The sequence below is a fragment of the Eleutherodactylus coqui genome, chromosome 8 (assembly GCF_035609145.1).
Source record: "Eleutherodactylus coqui strain aEleCoq1 chromosome 8, aEleCoq1.hap1, whole genome shotgun sequence".
Classification (NCBI taxonomy): Eukaryota; Metazoa; Chordata; class Amphibia; order Anura; family Eleutherodactylidae; genus Eleutherodactylus; species Eleutherodactylus coqui.
In genome coordinates this window covers 35,362,234-35,385,543 of record NC_089844.1, presented here as the reverse complement: position 1 = coordinate 35,385,543, position 23,310 = coordinate 35,362,234, and the positions used below count along the sequence as shown (strand labels likewise).

General features: G+C 44.8%; 1 protein-coding gene across 2 annotated transcripts in view; it reads left to right on the top strand.

Annotated features, from left to right (window-relative positions):
- ABCB6 (ATP binding cassette subfamily B member 6 (LAN blood group)) overlaps positions 1–23,310 on the top strand; it is a 48,522-nt gene that overhangs the window by 10,935 nt on the left and 14,277 nt on the right. For both annotated transcript variants that reach the window (XM_066575499.1, XM_066575498.1), the window contains exons 2-15: positions 2,177–2,716; positions 4,615–4,752; positions 6,801–6,984; positions 9,903–9,995; positions 11,183–11,375; positions 11,459–11,580; positions 13,664–13,773; positions 17,066–17,131; positions 18,781–18,906; positions 18,989–19,065; positions 19,581–19,644; positions 20,991–21,076; positions 21,978–22,035; positions 22,680–22,784. In XM_066575499.1, coding sequence (XP_066431596.1) covers positions 2,198–2,716; positions 4,615–4,752; positions 6,801–6,984; positions 9,903–9,995; positions 11,183–11,375; positions 11,459–11,580; positions 13,664–13,773; positions 17,066–17,131; positions 18,781–18,906; positions 18,989–19,065; positions 19,581–19,644; positions 20,991–21,076; positions 21,978–22,035; positions 22,680–22,784 — 1,941 coding nt within the window. In that variant the 5' untranslated portion in view covers positions 2,177–2,197. The remainder of the gene's footprint in view (positions 1–2,176; positions 2,717–4,614; positions 4,753–6,800; positions 6,985–9,902; positions 9,996–11,182; positions 11,376–11,458; positions 11,581–13,663; positions 13,774–17,065; positions 17,132–18,780; positions 18,907–18,988; positions 19,066–19,580; positions 19,645–20,990; positions 21,077–21,977; positions 22,036–22,679; positions 22,785–23,310) is intronic.

Genomic DNA, 23,310 nt, shown 5'->3' with positions numbered 1-23,310 from the left:
TACAGTCTTTGAAAGCGGCAATAAAAAAAATACATTTTAAAAAAAAAAAAGGGTGAAAAAGTTGCAAGAAAAAAAAAACCGATATAAATTCACTATTGACATAATCGTTCCGGCCGCCGGAATTAATTTACCATATGATTTATGCTGCAAAAAAAAAAAAAACATAGCAGAATTGCAGATTTTCTTAATCTTGGAAAAAATGGAATAAAAAGTGATCAAAATGTTATACGTTCCCAAAAGTTGGATAAATGAAGACTAGAGTTCATCCCATAAAAAACAAGCCCTTATAGAGCGCCGTCAGTGGATTTGGAATGCGGCGACACAAAAGCAGATCCTTAAAAAAAGAAAAATATTTATGTACAAAAATAGCAAAACATAAAAAAAACTGTATAAATTTGTTGGCGCCGGAATCGTGCCAACCCGGAGAATAATTCAGGTAATTGATTTACTACCGCCACCAAGCTGGGTGCTCATTTTACCAAACTCGCAAGGCTGGTAGGCTGAGTCAACCTTGAGCCGGCTACCTGAATCAAGCGGGGATTGAACCCGCAACCTTCAGGTCATGAGCGAGAGCTTAGAACTGCATTTCTGCTGCCTTAGCACTCTGCGCCAGACGGGACTCAAAATTATGCCTGAGACTATCGGGCGCTATTGGCATCGGACAGCACTCAAACATCCAGTCCTGAACACGACACATTGGCACGCGCCGTTCCCGTCTGAGAATCGGAGCAGACTAGGAGATCTCTAGGCGCTATGCCGTCACTATTGCGTTCAGATCGCTAGTGTGATGCTTCAAGTAATCTCTGTGGATGCTGATCTTCCAGGGATGAAGGATGAAGCTTCTGCTCGCCAGTTACGTAATGCCTGCGGCGGCCAGCAGTCGTTCTGCGCTCTTCCTTGTTGTTTCTCTTTAGTTTCGACTTATGAAACGTTTGAGAAATAGACGTCCCACAATATCAACATTACGCAATCGATAATAGGCAGCTTAACCGATAGCATAATAATAATTACAGCGATCCAATCCATACTGCGTCCGATACCCCTCCCCCGCACAGCGCTGACCTCATGATGGCTGCTAACATCCCGGAGTGACCCAGGTATCGCTCACAGAGGTGGAAAGTAGTACAATTATTTTCCAGCTGGGTCAGAACCAATGTCGATTACAATCTCACTAATGGGCTGTAAGCCTGCACATACGTCTTTTTAAGGCGGTGGCTTGGCTGACCACTGACAGCCAGGCTCCTGCTTTAACAGCCAGAAGCGCAGAAACCTCAGATCCTAGCAGTTTAACCCCTAACATGCCACAATCAATAGCAACTGCAGCATTTAAGCAGATGACAGAGGGAGGGGGCTCTTTCGGCACCCTGCAGTGTGATCACAAGGTACTAATGAGTTCCCATGGCAGCTGGAAATCTGGCACAGGTCTCCATGTCTGCCACGTAATTCAGCCTATTAGGTCCCAGTTCCGGCAGAGTCTAATAGGCTGTTGTCATAGGCCTAGTAGAGTGCAGCACATAAGTATTGCAGTGTACTACTCTAGAAATCACATCTTCAAGTCTCCTTCAGGGACTAAAAAATTGTCTTAAAAAACCTCAATAAAGTTTAATTTGAAGAAAAAAATCCAGCTAGGTAAAAAAAACTGTTTTAAATGGATAAAATACCCCCAAAAATGTAAAAAAAAAAAAAATATTGCCCGGAAAACAAAAATGTTCTGGGTCTTAACATGTAGATTCAATTGTTTTCCCTTTAAAAACATGTTTTTATTGTGCAAAAGTAAAAACACCCCCCCCCCCCTCCCCCAAAATGGCAGAGTTTCTGGACTTTTCTGGAATTTTTGGATGTTCTTGTTCTGAGCAGGGAGGTACTGGCTCCATAGAAAGTCTATGGAGTCTGCGACAACAGCCTAACCTACAGGTATAGCACTCAGTTGAGTGTTTCAGCCATTCTGTTTTAATCATGGGGGGTCCCAGCACCCAGACCCCCACCCATCACAACTTCTGACATGTTACTATGATATGTCAAAAGTTTTGAAAAAGTTTAGGCTTAGTTATACTTTAATGTAAAATTAGCTTTCAATCAATGTAATGTCCCAATCAGTTTTCTATGTTGAGTTTCTGGATTATCAGATGCCGGATTAAAGGGATTTCACTGTAGTAACAATATTTGTTTTTTCCAGGTATTTGACCCCTATTGAAGAATGGCGGTACTAGGAAGCTACTGTGAGCACAATGGCAGTGTGTCCCAGGCATGGCTGGACCATGGACTGTCTCCTTGTTTTTACTTCACCCTGGTCCCATCCGTTCTTCTCAGCTTGTCTTTTCTTCTGGGGACGCTGCAGTCAGTGTTTTACGCCAAGCATAGCCGGACAATGGAGCCCAAGTATATACCCAAGTCTCGCCTTTACCGTCTGCAGTTGGCGCTATCCATTGTGCTGATAGGCCAGGCCCTAGGGGGACTCATCTGGCAAGCTGCGGGCACTAGTGTCTTGTATGGGTACATGGTTGTACACGGCTGCCTGTCCGCGGCGGCCTGGGGCTTCAGCATCTGGCTGCTACATTTGGAGCGGACAAGGGCTCTGGAGCGAGAGCGGAGTCGGGGCCACGGAGTGGTGCTCCTTCTACTCTGGGCCTTGGCCTTTGCTGCAGAGAACCTGGCATTCATATCATGGATGAGTCCGCACTGGTGGTGGACGGCGATGGACAATGTGGCACAGAAGGTGAGTTCTGCCATTTCTACCTGTTCTTTTTACTTAGTTATGAGTGCAGTATTATTAACCCATTAGAGACCGCAATACGCCTTTTTACTGACCTCACTAATAGGCTTTAAACCCGCACAAAAGTTTTTTGTTTTTTTAAGGCGGTGGCTCAGCTGACTACTGACAGCCAGGCTCTTGCTCTAACAGCAGAAACCTCAGATCCTGGCAGTTTTAACCCCTTACATTTCACAATAGCAAATGCAGCATGTTAGCAAATGACAGGGGAGGAGGATCTGTCACCCATCGGCATCCCACGATGTGATTGCAAGGTACCAATAGGTTCCCGTGGCAGAAGGAAGTCTGACAAACGCCTCCATGTCTGCCATGTATCTCAGCCTATTAGGCCCCGCATCCTGCAGAGTTTAATAGGTTGCTTTAATAGGCTTAGTAGGATGCACTACATAAGTAATGCAGTGTACTATTCTAGCGATGCAACAATCGCATATTCATGTTCCCGTAAGCGACTAAAAATGGCCTCAAAGAAAATGCAATAACATTGCAAGAAAAATTATTCAGTATAAAAAAAATATGCATTTTTTTCCCTACAAAAAAGTCAGTTTTAAATGGATAAAATATTCCAAAAATGTTTTTAGAAAAACAACACATAATGTGTGTTACTGCGTTCATAGCCACCCAAACAATGAAAATATTTCATTGAGCGGGGCTGCTTGTCTTCTGCATCCAGCTGGTCTCTTCTCAGAGCGCTCAACTGTTATACAGCTGAGCGCTCCGAGCGAGGTATGCAGAACACAGCTGGACCGCTTGGTTCTTTATACCCTGCCTGTGTTCATGAAGCAGGATACAGCTGAAGCAATAGTATCAGCTTTATCCCGCTGTGAACTCCTGATAAGGCTCATTGTTGTCTTTCAGCATGCTGATAGAGAACGATCAGCGACTGCTTAACGAAAACTGCATGATGTCAGTGCAGTTACACACAACGATTATCGCTCAAAAGATGGCTTTGAGCGATTTTTGAGTGAAAATCATTGGATCTAAATGGGCCTTAACATAGTATGTTGGACTGAAAGGAGACAATGTCCATCTAGTTCAGCCTATTGTATCCCCTCTTGTTGATCCAGAGGAAGGCAAAAAAAAAACAATGAGGCAGAAGCCAATTAGCCCATTTGAGGTAAAAATTCCTTCCCAACTCTATAATGACAGTCAGAATAATCCCTGGGTCAATGTTTTGAAAGTTGCTACCTGACTGTAAGAGCCGGAACAACCTCCCTGATGGTTAGTTAATGTCTATATCCTGTAATATCACAGCGCTCTAGAAAGGCATCTAGTCCCTCTTAAACTCCTCCATCGATTTTACCATCACCACGTCCTCAGGCAGAGAGTTCCAATATATATAGTAGATCTCCTCTTATATCTGTGTGATCAACATCAGTAACTGACAGGAATGTCTGTGTCCCCTGTAGGCAGTTTTTGAGGTAGATGCATCACAGACTGTGAAACCAACTTAATTTGAGTACACCAAATTCCAAGTAGATTGGAGTCTCCCCATTAGTATATGTCATGTAGACTGATCATTCTTGCACACTTAATGTCCCCTTCATTAGAGCCCCCAACCCGCTCTGACCCCTGAATTGCTGACCCCTTCCTGTTATGTGATCAGACCATGTCAGCACCTCCATTTAATCTGCAGGAACTTCAAGAAGCTTCCTGTCCGCAGGGGCCGATATTCCTGCAGGACGATTTCATCACCTGGTGGAATCTACTCCACGACAAATTGCTGTAGTTGTGATGACCGCGGGATGTCCAACGCTCTGCTAGATGGGGGTCTCTAATAAAGTGTCCGGCTCTAGAGGTACGGAGGTTGTCTTTTGGGTATTCATCATGTGACTTTGTCTTTACAGGTACAGTTTGGACTGTGGATTCTGCGGTACCTCTGCACATTGTTCCTCTTCTTGCTGGGATTTGTCGCTCCCGGACGCCCACGTAAGCCGTACATCCTGCTCATCAACGAAGACGAAAGAGACATAGAGAACACGCAGGTGAGGGAGGCGGGCAGATAGCGGCATCAGGTGGGAAATTTATTATGTGCCAGTTTCTGGTATAAAAAAAAGTTGCTTATTTTATTACACGACCCTTTTGCCCAAAACAAGCGACTTTTTTCGATTTTGCGCAACTTTACCAGAAGGTGGACGGACCTGGTAGAAGGGGCGGAGCCTCCCTTGGTCTGACAGATTTAGTATAACTTATGCCAGAAATTGGAGTATATTATTTTGCAAATCTACACCAGCTCAATCCTCGTGTGGCGCTGTGGGCATGTTAGGCAGATGACCCCCACTGCGAATGAGTGATGTCAGACGAAAGATCGCTTGTACTTCACCTGCTGAACATTTATGGCCCGTTTGAACGACTATAAGGGTCAATATGGGTGTAAGTGATTACGGCTGTGTCTGCAAAGTGACCGCCCAGAAGTTGTTCCACCATCACCGTCCTCTTCCGTAATGTGTGCGGCCCACTGTAGCCCCGCAGCCATACATCCTACACAGTGGTTTGTGTATAGAGGGGGACGTGTGTCTGCTCACAGACCGCTGTATAACCTCGCGGTCCGCCTGCCGGGGGGATTATGTAGATTTAGTGTAGCAACCGGGGAGGGGGGTAGTGGCTGGGATACTCCTGTAGCTAGCGTCCGACATGGTAAGTGTGGGGTGTTTTTAGGGGGTCGCCCCAAGGTGGCTGTGGATCCCAGTAGTTGTTGGGGCTTGTAATGGGGATCGCCTCTAAGGCTCCTCGTACGCGGAGCGTTTTATCATTCGCATGAACGTACAATGACAGAGTTCTTCGCCTCTTTTGCTCGTGCGGCCTGATTATACAGGAAGATAAATCGTTCGCTCGTAAGTCGTTCATTGGACCAGTAAATGAGAAGGAGTAAACGTTCGCTGTTCGCACGTAACGAAGTGTAAACGAGCAAACGATGATTTTTATGCCTACATAAAATGAACGACTGACGAAAAGCGAACACATTTTTGAACGATAATTTCCCTTGTGAAAGCACCTTTAGGCTGAATGCCCACAGACGGATTATCGCTGCGGAATTCACGGTCAGACACCCGCCACGAATCCCGCTGCAATATCCGTCAATATATATGCTGTGGTAAACGATTCTGCTATGCCCACGAGCGGAAATCAACTGCGATTTTTCTGCTCGCAGGGGAAATTGTAGCATGTTCTATTCTGTGTGGAAAATCTCACGGACGGCTTTCATTGCAGTCAATGGAAATCGTCCGTCCCGGGATATTCTGCACAGTGGGCACTGCGGAAGTATCGCGGGAATCCAGCCCAGCGCCAATGCGTCCTGCACTGCGCATGCGCACCGGGTGAGACACTCCCGGCCGATCCGGACAGGTGAGTATAGGGTCTCTAGGGGATGCCTGGTCTGATTCCGCTGCGAGATTTTGCAGGCGGAATGTGACCCGGCCGTGGCCAGGAGGCCTTACTGTCTTTGTCTGTGGTGGTGGTCCGAAGTTGTGATTTGTCACAATGCCGTGTGTCGTCCGTAAACCTACAGCATTACCGCAATTTGGTTATCTTGATGCGCAAAATTAGAGGCTCAAAGAATTTTTTTAGGATGGTTGCAACTTGCATCAGACACTACACACTCATCTGTCTGCACGCTGTCCGATTTACACGGACGGAGCGCTTAGATCGGCATTCAAGATCTTTTACACGGAATGATTATTATTCAAAAAATCGTTCAGACGAGTGAAAGTGAATGATGGTTCAGTCTAAACGCAGCCAACGGTTTAACAATGAACTATAAAGCGTTTGCTTTTCGCTCGTTGGTCATTTTATGCAGCATATAAGTCATCGTCGGCTCATTCACTAAGCGTTCAGTTTAAATGCCAAACATTCATTCGTTCTCATTCACTTCTACAGTAAATGTTCTAATTTGACCAAGCTAATGTTGTATCTAGCTGTATTAACTGCATGACCACTAGGGGGCTGTTGGGTTTTGTTACGGCCGCTGTCGTTTTGCATGTAACACAAGTCATCCTTATCCATTGACTGATCTGCTATTATTTTCTTGTATCAGCCACTCTTGAGAAACCCAAATGAATCCACCTGGCAGGGTTTCTGGAAGAAGGTCCGTCTTCTTGTACCGTACCTGTGGCCTCGAGGGAACGTTCTGCTGCAGCTTCTGGTTCTCCTCTGCATGGGACTGATGGGAGTGGAGCGAGTCATTAATGTCTTTGTCCCCATATACTATAAGACTATAGGTGAGATGCGTCGCCGCTTTGGGGTGCGTTCACACGGGCGAGCGCGATATCCAGCTTGTCGTATTGCGATGTTTAACGCGAATGCATTGAGATGTGCGTGAAACATGCTATTTCTAAATGTGCGGTTTTTCATTCTTGTGAAAATCGCATGTACACTACCGTTCAAAAGTTTGGGGTCACCCAAACAATTTTGTGTTTTCCATGAAAAGTCACACTTATTCACCACCATTCGTTGTGAAATGAATAGAAAATAGAGTCAAGACATTGACAAGGTTAGAAATAATGATTTGTATTTGAAATAACATTGTTTTTACATCAAACTTTGCTTTCGTCACAGAATCCTCCTTTTGCAGCAATTACAGCATTGCACACCTTTGACATTCTAGCTGTTAATTTGTTGAGGTAAGCTTGAGAAATTGCACCCCACGCTTCTAGAAGCATCTCCCACAAGTTGGATTGGTTGGATGGGCACTTCTGGCGTACCATACGGTCAAGCTGCTCCCACAACAGCTCAATGGGGTTCAGATCTGGTGACTGCGCTGGCCACTCCATTACCGATAGAATACCAGCTGCCTGCTTCTGCTGTAAATAGTTCTTGCACAGTTTGGAGGTGTGTTTAGGGTCATTGTCCTGTTGTAGGATGAAATTGGTTCCAATCAAGCGCTGTCCACTGGGTATGGCATGGCGTTGCAAAATGGAGTGATAGCCTTCCTTATTCAGAATCCCTTTTACCCTGTACAAATCTCCCACCTTACCAGCACCAAAGCAACCCCAGACCATCACATTACCTCCACCATGCTTAACAGATGGCGTCAGGCATTCTTCCAGCATCTTTTCATTTGTTCTGCGTCTCACAAATGTTCTTCTTTGTGATCCAAACACCTCAAACTTGGATTCTTCCGTCCACAACACTTTTTTCCAGTCTTCCTCTGTCCAATGTCTGTGTTCTTTTGCCCATCTTAATCTTTTTCTTTTATTGGCCAGTCTCAGATATGGCTTTTTCTTTGCCACTCTGCCCTGAAGCCCAAAATCCCGCAGCCGCCTCTTCACTGTAGATGTTGACACTGGTGTTTTGCGGGTACTATTTAATGAAGATGCCAGTTGGGTACCTGTGAGGCGTCTGTTTCTCAAACTAGAGACTCTAATGTGCTTATCTTCTTGCTTAGTTGTGCAACGCGGCCTCCCACTTCTTTTTCTACTCTGGTTAGAGCCTGTTTGTGCTGTCCTCTGAAGGGAGTAGTACACACCGTTGTAGGAAATCTTCAATTTCTTAGCAATTTCTCGCATGGAATAGCCTTCATTTCTAAGAACAAGAATAGACTGTCGAGTTTCAGATGAAAGTTCTCTTTTTCTAGCCATTTTGAGCGTTTAATTGACCCCACAAATGTGATGCTCCAGAAACTCAATCTGCTCACAGGAAGGTCAGTTTTGTAGCTTCTGTAACGAGCTAGACTGTTTTCAGATGTGTGAACATGATTGCACAAGGGTTTTCTAATCATCAATTAGCCTTCTGAGCCAATGAGCAAACACATTGTACCATTAGAACACTGGAGTGATAGTTGCTGGAAATGGGCCTCTATTCACCTTTGTAGATTTTGCACAAAAAACCAGGCATTTGCAGCTAGAATAGTCATTTACCACGTTAGCAATGTATAGAGTGCATTTGTTTAAAGTTAGGACTAGTTTAAAGTTATCTTCATTGAAAAGGACAGTGCTTTTCCTTCAAAAATAAGGACATTTCAATGTGACCCCAAACTTTTGAACGGTAGTGTATTTTCAGTAGGAAAAGTAAAAAATTGCATTTGCATGAAACGTGCATGTACATACATTTTTTTTTTTCGCACCCACTGAAAAATCGCAGCATGTTCTATCTTCCAGCATCATTGCGGGAGAAGCATCACACATGTAATTAGTCCCATTGAATACAATGGGGTCTATTTCAGCGTAAGTCTTGTGTATCTCACAACGCACAAAACGCGCTTGTGTGAGCACACCCTTCCTCTGCTGTAGGAGTCGCCAGGAGGTTTTGCATAACTGAATCATAATCCTTCTTCTACAACTTGCTGATCTGCTTGATATTGCAGTTCCTCAATTTTCCGGATCTCTGCTTTCTGTCAGTGAATGGCAACATTCATTCTTTGCACCCAGAAGTTGAAAAGCCATCATGATTGCATCCAACTAGCACAACTCATTGGAAGAAGGATCTCCGATACGCTGTAACAAGCCTCCACCTGCCTAAGGCTGCTCTCGCACAGCCCGCCTTTTACAGTATTTAGCGTGGTGTTTCAAGCGCCGCACTAAATGCTATAATACGTCCCATTCATGTCACTGGGGCCGGCAGACTAGCGTTCAAGCACTCTTTGCTCTATTCTCGTGCATTTTAGCGCTTTTTAACGCACCTTATAACCCATCACAGTGTTGGGGTGCGTTAAAAAATCCTGTCAAACGCTGTATAATGCGTCCGAAAACACAGCGCGAAATCGTGGTAAAACACTGCGGTTTCGAATGCATGTGTGAGTGAGCGGCATAAGCGGAACCTGGTAACGTGGAATGAAAGCCTGTAAATATATACAAAAACATATTGTCTTGTGGAGGCTTTGTCACTATCCCTCATTGGCCCTCTATCCTTCATCCCTCATCTTTCATCCCTTCTTTTCTACCTGTTTTGGTAATGCTAATGTTTATTTGGTTCTGCCAATAAAGCTTTAAATTTAAATCTCTGGTTACACAGATCCGGAAGAATAGTTGTCCTGCGAACGAGCGTTTGACCGACATCTATCTAAAATGTGTGGTCATCTAAAGTCTATTAAAAAGTTGTAAAACTTTCCATTGTACAATGATTAAGCTTTATGTACATACATCTGAAGAAGCCCTTTAATTCTGTCTTGTAAGTCTGTGTAATCTGTCTCCTTTTATAGTGGACCTGATGACGGAGGGCGCTGCGTGGCACGCTCTGGCATTGACTGTCTGCATGTATGTTCTGCTCAAGCTACTTCAAGGTGGAGGAGCAGGTAATCTCTGATATTCACTGTGTACGTCAATGCTTGTCCGTATTGTTCCCACAGGCAGATGATCTGCTGTATGGGGGCGAACAATTATTATATAGGTTTCCCAGGGTAATACTATTCATAATTTATCCTCAGAATGGGACATAGTTGATCTGCTGGGGTCTGCCGCTCGGGACCCCAGCTGATCGGGTACCCACTGTCAGCACCGCAATACACAAGTATGAAGCGGAAGCATTTGCTCCAACCCCTGTGTAGTGGCTGGTGCTTGTAATTGCAGGCTGGAGTCCCATTAAAATCAATGGGAGCTGTGCCTGCAGTTACAAGCGCCAGCCACTTCATTGTTCAGAGCAAAAGCTTCAGTTCCATAACCCTGTGTATTGCAGCGCTGACAGCGGTCGCCTCATCTGTTGACCAGCTGGGGTCCCAAGCAGCAGACCCCAGTCAGTCAACTATTGATGGCTTCTCCCGAGGATATGTCATCAACAGTATTTTCCTGGAAAACCCCTTTAACATGCTCGTCCCCATATAGCCATCATTGGTCAGCTGTATTTCTTCCTTTTTACACGGGGAGATGTGCAGCCAACCAGCAAGTAAGATACTGTTAGGGAAATCTTCAGAGATTTCTTAGCATGTTTCATTGCCTGGTCCGAATTATATGAGAAGTCGTGTACACAAATCACTGACACATGGCACCGCCTGTATCATCCGACAATAAAGCTCTTCTGGCTTTATTACAAAGCAGACAATGTATATATAAGTTCCAGTATGTATCATCAGACATACATGTTCCCCTGTAATCATAAGAACTCATGGTTGGCTCTAGGTGCTAATGGTTTAACATATGTTAACGCCTTAACGTGTGTTACTACTAAATACGTAGTAATACGTAAACGGGTTGTCCAGGCAGCACCCACTACGATACAGCGGACGTACTGCTCCGACCCCGGTGTAGCAGCCGACGCTTGTAATTGCAGATGCAGCACTCCTCAATCAGTGGGAGCTGCGCTTGTAATTGCCGGCTGGGGTCCCATTGACTTCAATGAGAGCTGCACCTGCAGTAATGAGCACCAGCCGTTACAAAGGGGTTGGAGCATCACTTCCACTGTATTCTGCCAGGCACTGCCAGGAAACCACCTTCAAGATAACCAATACTTTCTTTAATTTTCTTCCCTCCGCTCTCTTTTCTTAAGGCGCGACCGGATTTGTTAGTAACCTGCGCACCTTCCTGTGGATCCGAGTACAGCAGTATACAAACCGTGAGGTGCAAATCCGCCTGTTCGCCCACCTGCACTCCCTTTCTCTGCGCTGGCATCTTGGGCGTAAAACGGGCGAAGTGTTACGCAGCGTAGACAGAGGAACCAGCAGCATCAATAGCCTCTTGAGGTAAGGACTCCCCGAGACTGATGATTGTGTGCGACAAGGAATGTCGCCATGTATGAGTGATGGCTGTGTTTGTCTCTTTACAGTTACATTGTATTCAGTATCATTCCCACCATCGCGGATATTATTATCGGAATCATCTATTTCACATCTTCCTTCAACGCCTGGTTTGGATTGATCATTTTCATCTGTATGACTTTATACTTGAGTGAGTATTTTAGAGAGGGGAAGCACAATGACCCGTTTTTACTTGGGGCCCTTTTACACAGAACGTTGGATCATGCGAATTTGAATGATGATCATTGCGTGTAAACGGCGATCGTTTAGTCATTCACTGGCACAATAAATGTGAACGATTTGCGAGCGAGCTATTTATCTGCCTGTATAAACGGGCTGCAGGAGTGAATTCTGTCGTCATTCACTCATGCGAACAATAAATCGCTATGGTAGTCACTGGAGACATTAACCCTTTGCAATCCAATTTTGGATTCAGGGTTTCCTAGGGAGCTTTCTCTTTCTGCCATTATACAATGGCGCCACCTGCTGACTAGAGCCAGTACTGCGGTATGGGACATGCTGGAGAGGCCTCCGACAACAGAGCGGCCAGTAATATACAGTAAGAATACCCTGCCAGATGTCTTCCGACATCGGAGCTGTACAGTCTTCAATCAGAATGTCTTCAGATGTCAGACAGTGGACTGGAAAGGGTTAAAATCTTGAGCTGGCTAGACACTAAAGAGAAAAGTCACCTGACATAGTCGGCTTTGGCCATTTTGGGTGACCATCAGCTACAAAAGTAACACAAATAATCATTAGTGATGGTCGCTGGCAGATCTCTGTCTGCCAGAAATGCAATTTCCACTCCGGCCAACCACAGCTGAAATTATAAGAGTATGGCAGAACCCGCTCATCATGCCATTTTGTGCCCTGGGAAGGTAAATAAGTCATACTCGGCTTATTAGGTTTGCCCCGTTCAGCGTAGAAGCTCTGGTCATCGTTGGCTAGAACCTGGTAAAAAAATTATCTATTTTTATTTTTTAAGTCCGTGAAGCTTTACCGTAACTGATGGAATTGCTCATTCAAACAATAAGAGACCTGTCACATCCCGCAGCACCCTAAACTAAGTTATGATGCTATTAGGGGATGTGTCCCGCTCCAACGATTTAGTGGTGTCCCCCCTTTGAAGATTGTGCCAGTACTGCGCATCTGAGGAGCACTGACTCTTTTGACAGTGCCATGTGCATGCTCTCCTATACAAGTTTATGGGAGAGTGTGCCTGACACTGTGAGAAGGGTTCGATTTGCAGTGTCGCTGTGATCTTCAGAGGGTTTTAGGAGTGGGTGAGTATAAAGAACACATCACCTCGCTCCCTGTCAACTCCCCTAACATGTTAAAAGTTAGCTGAAAGTTTAAGTGTAGGGAAGCCTTTTATTAGGCATTCAGGCTGGAAATCTTAGACCTTGAACTCGTAGACAACGGGGGTTGAATCCTGATGTCTTTAGTGATAGTTGTAGAAATCTTAGACTTCGAAGTCATAGGCGAGCACTGATCAGCGAGATCGGCACTCATCTACTTGGCCTGTAGACAAGACCATTGACGCTCTATACAGGATGAATGATCATTCATACGATCAATCCTTAGTCCCACAAAGAGACTCCTCACTCTCGACAGCACATCCCCCGTTCGCACCAGGATACATGTGGCTACGGCAATGATCTTATTCAGCTGCACAAATGATGCGATCAACAAAAGAATGGGCAGCTTGCTTGTTCATCAGCGGATTGGGTTCAGGTTTACACAGGCCAACAGTCAAACAAACAAACACTCATACGAATGTTCATGTCCGATTATCGGTCTACAGAAAAAATACTTTTAGGCAAAAATGGTTGAGAATCTTATACCTTGAAATGTTAAACAATGGGAGCCAAGTGTATTAAAATGGCCCTAAGGTTTTAGATTCTACACGGAAGGAGCCATTGGGTGACGATGCCCGACAGGTCGTGCCAGCAATTTATTGTTCCTGTGCTTTTACATAGTTTTCTGCATGCAGAAACTAAATGATGAACAAGAAGCGACTGAATTCTCGTTCATCATTCAGTCGGGGTGTGCCTTTACACTAAACGATAATAATAGTTCAGATTTACGCTGGATATCGGAATCTGAACGATTTATCGACCCATGTTAAAGGGCTTTTGGGCAGCAGGGGCTGAGATTCTCAGGCCTGGCAATCTTAGGCGGTGGGAGCAGGGAATTTTATGGACTGTTCTCATCTTCTTTTTCTTGTTTTCCAGCCCTGACCATCATCATCACCGAATGGAGGACTAAATACCGCCGGGACATGAACACCAGAGACAATGAGGCCAAATCCCGGGCTGTGGATTCCTTGCTGAACTTTGAAACGGTGACACAGTCCTCTCTGCTGCTCTGTCAGCTGTAACCCATTCATTACGTCTGTTTACTGCATCCGTTCATCTGTCCTCCTGTCATTCATTACTGAGGTTTCTGTATTACTGCATTTTTTTCAATGTCTGATGCTTTACAGTGGGTATAAAAAGTCTACACACCCCCGTCAAAATGTCATATTAAAAAAATCCGGCAAAGATGGATCATTTCAGATTTCTTTCCACCTTGCATAAGTGTTCACACCCTCATATATTTGGGGATGTGGTTGTGTTTAGAATTAGCCAATCACACTTAGGCTGCCTGTCCACGGGCGTTGCGCCAGCCGCCGTGGGAGAACACTAAAGTCACCACGATTTTTAGCAATGAACCTTTCATTATGATAGTTTCATCGCAGAAAGTCGCGGCATGCAGCGTTTTTTATTCGCGAGCTGAAAATCGCGGCAGATCTCCGCTAATGTACATCGGGCTGCACTTTTCATAGTTAAACTATGGAAAGCATTCATTGCGTTACCCGTGTGCTGATTATCGCTATGGATAACGCAATGCAGAATCGCCTGTGGACCAGAGGTCTTATACTCCTGATAGACAGTAGTCAGCACCGCAGCCATTATTTACAGGGATTCCTATTTCCCCCCATATATAAAGTTAGTTGGTCCATAATGATCTTACAGCACATCAAAGGGATCTGATTTTTGGAAGGTGTCAGTCAGGAGAAGGGGGGCCAAGACATCTCCAAGACGTTACATGTACCATGGGGCACAGTAAAGATGTCAGCAAGAAGTAGATTAAATGTGACACAACAGTGACCTCACCAAGAACTGGACGGCCCTCAAAAAGTGATGGAAAGACCAGAAGAAAATTCCAGGAAGCCAAGAGGCTGACAGCAACATTAAAGGAGCTGCAGGAGCTTCTGGCAAGTACTGGTTGTGTAGTCATGTGACAACCATCTCCCGTATTCTTCACGTCTAGACTGTGGGGGTGAGACGGAAGACTTTTCTAACAAAGAAAAACATCCAAGCGGGGCTATGTTTTGCCAAAACCTCCATCAACTTTGCCGGAAGTCTTTTGGAGAACGTGTTATGTCTGATGAGACCAAGGGGGGACTTGTTGGCCTTAACTTCACAAGGTATGTTAGTGTAAGCCAACACTGCGCATCACCAGAAGACCTCCAACCCGAAGTGAAGATGGTGGGGGCAGCGTTATGTGGGGGGCTGGTCTGCTACTGGAACTGGGGCTTTAGTCAAGGTGGAGGGAATTATGAACCGTTCCAAATATCAGTCCATTATGGCACAAAACCTTCAGGTCTCGGCTAAAAAGCTGAAGATTAAGAGGAATTTCACCTTTTAGCACAACGACCCAAAGCAGACCTCCAAATCGCCCAAAAAATGGCTTCACCAGATGAAGATCGAAGCTTTGGAATGGCGCAGCCAGATCCCAGACCTGAAATCCATTGAAGATCTGTGGGTGACCTGAAGAGGGCGCTACACATGAGATGCCCTCGCTGTCTGACAGATGTGGAGCTCTTTTGCAAGGAAGAGTGGGCAATGATCGTCAAGTGAAGAAGCACCACGCTGATAAACACTGAACCAAAGACTGAGTGCTGTCAGCAAGCCAAAGGGTGCATCAACAAAGTATTAGTCTTAGGGTGTGCATATTTATGCAACCACAGTATTTTATGGGGTTTTTTCTCACCCTAAAAGATTTCCAGTTTGTTTTCCATTGGAATTGTACAGATAATGGGTCACACCGAAGGCGAATATAAATCTGAAATGATCCATCTTTGTCAGATTTTTTTTAAAAAGGACAAAAATATGTCATTTTAACAGGGGTATGTAGTCTTTATATCATATGCAGGGTTAGCAATATTAAACTTCCCCAGCTCAGAGGCCTCTGGAGGGCGTTTTGTTTCTCCAAATGAGACAACAGATGTTGCGCTCACTATTTATTAAGAAAAAAATGTAGTACAAGAAGTCCCCAATAGGTGGCGCTGTAGCTATGCAAATCACGCTACAAATTTTTAATTAGTCCCCCCTTGGTGTTCAATAATGCTCTCCATTCGCAAAACTGCAGGGCAGATTTATGAAAGCTGAATAAAAGAATGACACTTCTTAGTTGCCCCTAGCAACCCATCACAGCACAGCTTTCATGTTACCACATCTGAATACAAAATGAAAGCTGCGCTGTAATTGGTTATGGGAAACTAAAATCGTTTTATTTCTGAATGCAGCGAGTCCGCTTTAATCAGTTCAACACGCTGATGAATGCTGGTCTTCAGATCTGACACTGATGCAGGTCTGTCACGGTAGACTTGGTCCACAGCGCCACCTATCAGAAACTTTCTAACATTTTTTTTTTTTTTTTTTTTAATGGTGAGTACATTATCTGAAGTGGCCATTGTCTAAATTTAGTCCCATTTGGAGCAGAACGTCCTCCAGAGACCTCAGAGATAGGAAGTATAATTTCACCAACCCTGTACATAATAGCCGCTAAAGACATTATATATAAGACCCGGATCCAGGTAAGTGATGGGTTTTTGTATTTAAAGATTGGCCATAAAACTGCTTCATGCAAATTACCTTTCCATTCGTGCGGTTGTTTCCTGGACTTTAAGCTCCATTAGTTTCTGTTTAGCCCCAAGTAGGCAGAGAAGTTAGCTACTTCCTGTTCCATGTACTGAAGGCTAGATGAGTCTGGATTAGAAACGGTTAATAGCACAGTTTCGGCACATAAGTAGATGCAGTTAAAGGGGTTTTCAGGGAAAATACTTGTGATGACTTATCCTCAGGACAGTTGGATCGGCTGGGGCCTGTCGCTCGGGATTCTGACTGTTTAGCTTATCAGGCGCCTGCTGTTATCGCCAGTATGCATTTGGGTCTGAACGGTAGTTGCTGCTCCGACCCCAGTGTTGTGATCGGCGCTCGTAACTGCAGGCATGGCTCCCATTGACTTCAATGAGACCCCAGCCTACAGTTACAACCTCCAGCCACTATACCAGTGTCGGAGCAGCAGCTTTCATTTCGACTCCATGTACTTTTGGCACTGTAAGCAGGCACCTGATCATCTGATCAGCCGGGGTCCTGAGCGGCAGACCCCAGCCAATCAACTATTGATGACCTGTCCTGGGAATATGTCATCAATAGTATTTTCCCGGAAAACCCCTTTAAGTTTTAGGGCTACTTAATACAAGTCGTTGGTATTTCTTTTATTTCCACCATCATGGCTTCTTTTCCAGTCTATCATCTTCTCCCTTTGAATGACTTACACCTGACACTTCCCATCTTCTATCGCAGGTGAAGTACTACAATGCCGAAACGTATGAAGTGAACAGATTCAATGACGCCATAGTGAAGTACCAGGTGAGGGTCCGCTTACACCTCCTGATTTGTCGTTTGAACGAGTGAATAATATCAGCGTTCGATGACTAATGCCCCATTTAACGAGACAACTGGCGGCTAAACGATCTGCACAAGCGGGTGACGTCACTGGCAGTTTTTGGCGCTTGTGCAGAGCGTTTAGACAGACAGATCACTGGTGAAGTATCGCTGACTTCTCGCTTGGCTTTTAAACGATGGCTTTGCATTTAGATGTAACTATTATCGCCCAAGAGCACAACCCCTGTTTATACGCCCAGTTATGGCATATGAACGCCATAGAGTGCAGATCGCCTTCTTTGACCTGGAACACAGAGCTGCTCAGCTAGGGAAGCCCCTGTTCTGGTGGATCTTGTGCTGTCCTGTTATTACAAGACCACCATTCATCTGAGGCTTCACCCCCGCAGCACTTCTCCACCCCAGTCATGTCAGACGATTGCCAGGCGTACCAAGAGAGGGATCCTGGGCGATCAGCTGGTCACCTTCGGCACTATATCCAGTGAGAAATTGTGTATGTTTGCACAACCCCTTAAGGACGCGGTGCTTTTTTTTGTGTGTTTTTGTTGTTGTTTTTTCGCACTTGGGGGAAAAAAATCATAACTCTTTTATTTATCCAGCGACAGAAGTGTCTGAGGGCTTGTTTTTTTGCGGGACAAGTTGCATTTTTCACTGGTACTATTAAATGTACTGAAAAACTTTTTAAAAATTCTCAGTGAAGTGAAATTAAAAAAGAAACAAAATTCCGCCATCTTTAGGGCGTGGGGGGGGGGGTTGTTTCTACCGTATACACACTGCAACAAGATGACATGACATGATTACTGCGATACCAAATTTATATACCGTATTTTCCGGCGTATAAGACGACCCCAAACTTTTCCAGTTAAAATATATATATATAAAAAAATCAATATTCACTTCCCACGGCGTTCTGTGATAATCTGCGGCGCTGCTGTAATGAAAGCCGGCGCTGTGTTAACCAATCACAGCCATTCACTGATGTCATTGAATGGCTTTGATTGGTTAACCCAGCGCTGGCTTTCATTGGCTGATGCTGCGCTGAGTTAGCCAATCAGAGCATAAGCTTTCTGGAGGCAGAGGGCATTCAAGCCCCGCATCCAGAAAGCAATGCTCTGTCAGTGTGGAGGAGGGAGCGACAGCCTGCAGCAGCGCCGCAGACCATCAGGAGGACGACACGCCGCGGGAGGTGAGTATAGACTTCCTCCCTGAGCCCTTGCAGAGCCCCGCCCTCACTGCTTTCATACAGTCGCCGCATACGGCGGGGATGCGGCCGTTTTTAAGCTCCCCTCTACCGTATGCGGCGACTGCAGATTCTCCTGTCCGGCCTATAAGACGACCCCCGACTTTTCCTGGGTTAAAAAGTCGTCTTATACACCAGAAAATACAGTAGTTTTGGGTTTTTTTTCAGGCTGTACTACTTCTTAAAATATAAAATATATTTGGATTAAAATGAAATGATTTTATTATTATCAGTACGGGGAAAGGTTTTCTCTTTTTTTTTTTTTTTTTTTTTTTTTTTTTTTTTTAAATAATAAAACCTTTTTAAAACTGATTTTTACATTTTCTTTTCGTCCCCTTTTGATTTTCCATCTTTCATGTTACTTTTTCTCTTGCAGGTATCAGAGTGGAAGGTTAACGCGACACTCGCCTTCTTAAATCAGACCCAGAACCTCATCATTGGGCTCGGGCTGCTGGCCGGGTCGCTGCTCTGCGCCTACTTTGTCACTGAGAACAAGTTCAAAGTAAGTTGACTGCAGATTTAGCAGAGCTTCAGTTTCTTCCATACAGATAAATATGGCTGATGTCGCCCTTTTGTCTTCGCAGGTTGGTGACTATGTATTGTTTGGGACCTACATCATCCAGCTCTATACTCCTCTTAACTGGTTTGGCACATACTACAGGTAAGTGACATTGCTGGGCCTGATGAATGTGAGCACCTGCAGTAAGACCACTGACAGATTAGTGTCACTTGTCCAATTACTGGCAGCATTTATGCGTTTGTAGTATGGCCGAGTGTTCCGGCCTGACCTTGAGTCTCCTGACCTAAACTGCATGCATCCTAGATTTCTATGGTCAGGAAACCCATGGTCAGGCCAGGACACCCATCCATATTACAGACGCATAAATACGGCCAGAAAACGCTCGCGTATCACTAGCCTAAAGAAATCCTCTCTGCATGTACTGACTGCTCTCGTGCTTACACAGAGCAGCCAAAATCTGATCAATCACGGCTGCAGTGTAAAGCATGGGGAAGGGACAGAGAAGTTTAAGCCTCTAATGACACAAGAGGTGTCGACTACATCAGACTCCATAGAGTTGTAGTGGCTGATCATAGCTATGACCTGCTAACTTTCATATACTGTATGATGGGCTTTACCGGAGTATGAAGTTGTGTATTTCTTTCTTCGATCCCCAGGATGATCCAGAATTCTTTCATTGACATGGAGAACATGTTTGAGCTGTTCAGTGAAGACCAAGAGGTGGGTGAACCACAAATGGCGTCAGCGTTCACTCGTTCGCTCATGTAGCCTGTTTAGACGGGCAGATACATCGTCTACTTGTTCAAACGAGAAATCATTCAGAATCAGTCTTTCACATTCGCTGTATATGTGAATGAGAACGAATGAACAAGCGCTGTTTAAACCGCACGTTGCATGAATGAGTCAACGATGGTTTTCATATCTGCATCAAATGAATGACAAGCGAAAAGCGAATGGTTGTTGGCTGCGTTTAGACTGGACAATTATTGTTCATTTTTGCTCGTTATTACAATTTTTTTTTTTTTTAATGATGATGATCCTTCCAACTAAAAGCACCCTAATTCATGTATCTGATTAGCTTTTGGGTGGAAGCTTCATTCCCTTAGGCTCTGTTATAAATGGAAACCACAACACAATGCTAGATCTGTCATATGACCGATGCCAAGATCGCACAACAGATCCTATTGACTTATAATGGGGTTTTTCGTGTTTTCTCGCGATTTCTGTAAATTCGATGCAATGAAAAGTGCTGCATGCTCTTTCCATCAAAAACACCCTTCCGATGCAGGTGTGAACACAGCGTTAGGGCTCATTCACACAGGCGTAATACACAGTGAATGGAACCTTAATTTCAATGGGCTCATTCTCATATGCGTATTTTACACGCAAAATTTGGGCGCAGGAAAAATACGTGGCATGTCCTATTTTAGTGCGTATTGTGCCCCAAAATAGGCCATAGAAGTCAGTCAGCGCAAATACACAGTGAAAACACAGCAAAACAATGGGCCCTTCTGCACATTTTTTGTGCACATACATACAGTGGGCCACTGTGCAATGCATGGAGCTATCTGAAGACAACTAGAAGTAGGAGAACCCTTTTAAATCATGTTAAACGCCCTAAGACCTGATCTAGATAAACCTCAGAAGCTTAAAAAACGAAAAGAAAAAAAAAAGATGATAACTCTGTAACCCCTCCATCCTCTGTGACATACATTTACACACACAGGCGTAGGGAGGGTATAAAGCGGGCTGAGAGCCAAGGTGCCACTGTTGGCCAGCAACCACCTGAATTGGCCATGATCTGAGCTAGCTCTGATTGCAGCTGTTTGACAGCTTAGATGCCGCAGTCAATGCTGACTGTGGCATGTTAGCCATATGGCGGACTCTTTGGCATGTCATCAGCCCCCAGCTGTGTGATTACAACCTGAGGCCTAGTGAAGACTCCAAGGGTTGCCATAGAAAGGTAACTAAACTTTTTTAAAAACTTGTCACCCGTTACCAGAATATTAAGTTAAGATGCTTTTTCCTCTTCCTGATCCGTTTCCTCCTCTGCTCTTGATATGCAGGTAAAGGATTTGGTGAACGCTCCAGGGCTGAGATTCCGCTTGGGCAAGATTGAGTTTGAGAATGTTCACTTCAGCTACACAGACGGGTACGGCGGTCACATTGGCCATATGCAATGAATATACAGTAAAATTCCTGTAATCTGGCATTGATAGAACGCGATGTGCCAAAGTACCAAACATTCTAGACTATTGAACCCATAACTCAAAGCAATCAAAGATGGCCGTACCGCTTCACTAGTATGCCTCCGTATTCTAAGGGCCCTTTTACACGGGCCGATAAACCGTTCAGATTCCCACAACCAGAGAGAATATGAACTATCGTTCAGTGTAAAGGCACGCCACGACTGAATGAGAATTTGTTCACTTCTCGTTCGTCATTCAATTTCTGCATGCATTTAAACTGAACGACGAATCGGCCTGGGTAAACAGGCAGTCATACATATGAGCCACTGCCTGTTTACTGTGCATGGAGGCAGTTGGGCTGAAACGATCCCGGCCAGTTCCACTTCCACTCACTAGCAATGATCGTCCCTGTGTAAAAGCATAGGTACGATTATAGCTAGGACGACCTGTCTGGCATCTGCGCCCAACAGTTCATTCTGTATAAAAGGGCCCTAAGACTCCATATACTGCTTTCATTGGTCACCGTTTGCTAGTCAGAGTAGCATGTTGTGTCTCTGACTACCTGATGCATACTGCTGCAGCCATCTCTGGTTGTCTAGGATCGGAGGGTCACGTTACATACTGCCATAAAATGTCTGTCTGACCCTGTCGGTTGTCTCCGCTCAGTCTGCAGTTTTTGATTCTGGACTATGAGATGCCAGATTAAAGGAGTTACATGTCATTCATTCATAGAGTTCACTGTTCTCCATAACTCTGCATGGACTTTCTTCCAAGACGTCGCACTATTTGCCCTGAATGCTTCCCCCTATAATATTACATCATCATTGTCCTCATTAATCCGCTGTTTCCTTTCCTACATTGCAGGAGGGAGATTCTGCGTGACGTGTCTTTCACGGTGATGCCGGGGCAGACCGTCGCACTGGTGAGCCACTCGTTGAATTCACTAATTTGTGGACTTTCCACGAAGAATCTGCTTTTACTTCAAATCGCCATTGTCACATACAACATTGGTTGTTTGTAGGGCCGGAATCCCTCAGATCCCTCAGCCTTGTGTTACTCAGCGATATGGCGATGTCCACAATTATATAGCTCACAGATGATGGACTTTTCTGCCTCTCTCCTTTTTAAAAAGTCCTTTGAGTATCAAAACCTTTAGATCCCTTAAGCTGTGATCCCGTCCAGAGGAGAGGATCCCCACGGTGCATCCAGCTTCCATGTCGTTGTGTGTCTGTGCAAACTCCTCCTGGTCTGTAGCTTCTGTTTGTATCTCCAATATAGACTCCATCAGGGCACCCTGTACCCCACACTGGAGGACGTACAGAAGGCGCTAGGGGTTTTATAGCCCCGTTGTCTGTTGGGTCTGTAGCAACCAATACGATTGCCGTTGTCCTCTTTAGTTGTAGTACAAAAAGTAGAAAATGAAATCGCGGGACTTGATTAGTCGCTCTTGCCAGCATGGCTGCTTTTAGGGTGTTTCTATGTGGTCTCTCGTTACCATCCACTACTTTATGTACAGTACAAGGCAATGAGGCTTCAGCAACATAATCTTCCTGTTCTCATCACTAGGTGGGACCATCCGGCTCTGGAAAAAGCACCATCATACGACTGCTGTTCCGTTTTTATGATGTCAAGGGCGGCAGCGTCCGAGTAGATGGGCAGGACATCTCCACAGTGAGTGCAGATCTGTCTGTCTATCTATCTCATATCTGTCCATCGCTACTTTCACAGTGGATTTTTTGTGATGTGATTGACCTATGCACAGAGAGACTCATAGCCAATGAATCAAATTGATCTATACGCACCCATTTGCGGACCATTTGGTCTTTGTTCGCCAAGTATCTGTCGAGGATACCATTTTTTTTTCTGTGGATGGAATAGTGCCGTACATTGCGTTATTCTATTCGTGTGCATCCTATAAAAACTATATGTGTTAATTGGATAGCATGATGCTCTATGGTTACCGCTGTATGACATCCATCACAAGTGTTCATTAAAGGAGTTTTACCACCAAAAACATCTATTCCCTAGACATCTGTTTAACGCATTCATCGCTTATGGGCTATAATGGCGTCAGTTTATGGCCTCTGGCACACGCACGTTTTTTCCGTGTGTAGTCTTTTAGAAAAAAATTGCTCATGGACCCATATTACACAATGTGGAAGCATGCACTGGAGGGTTTTTTCAGGCAGACACTGAC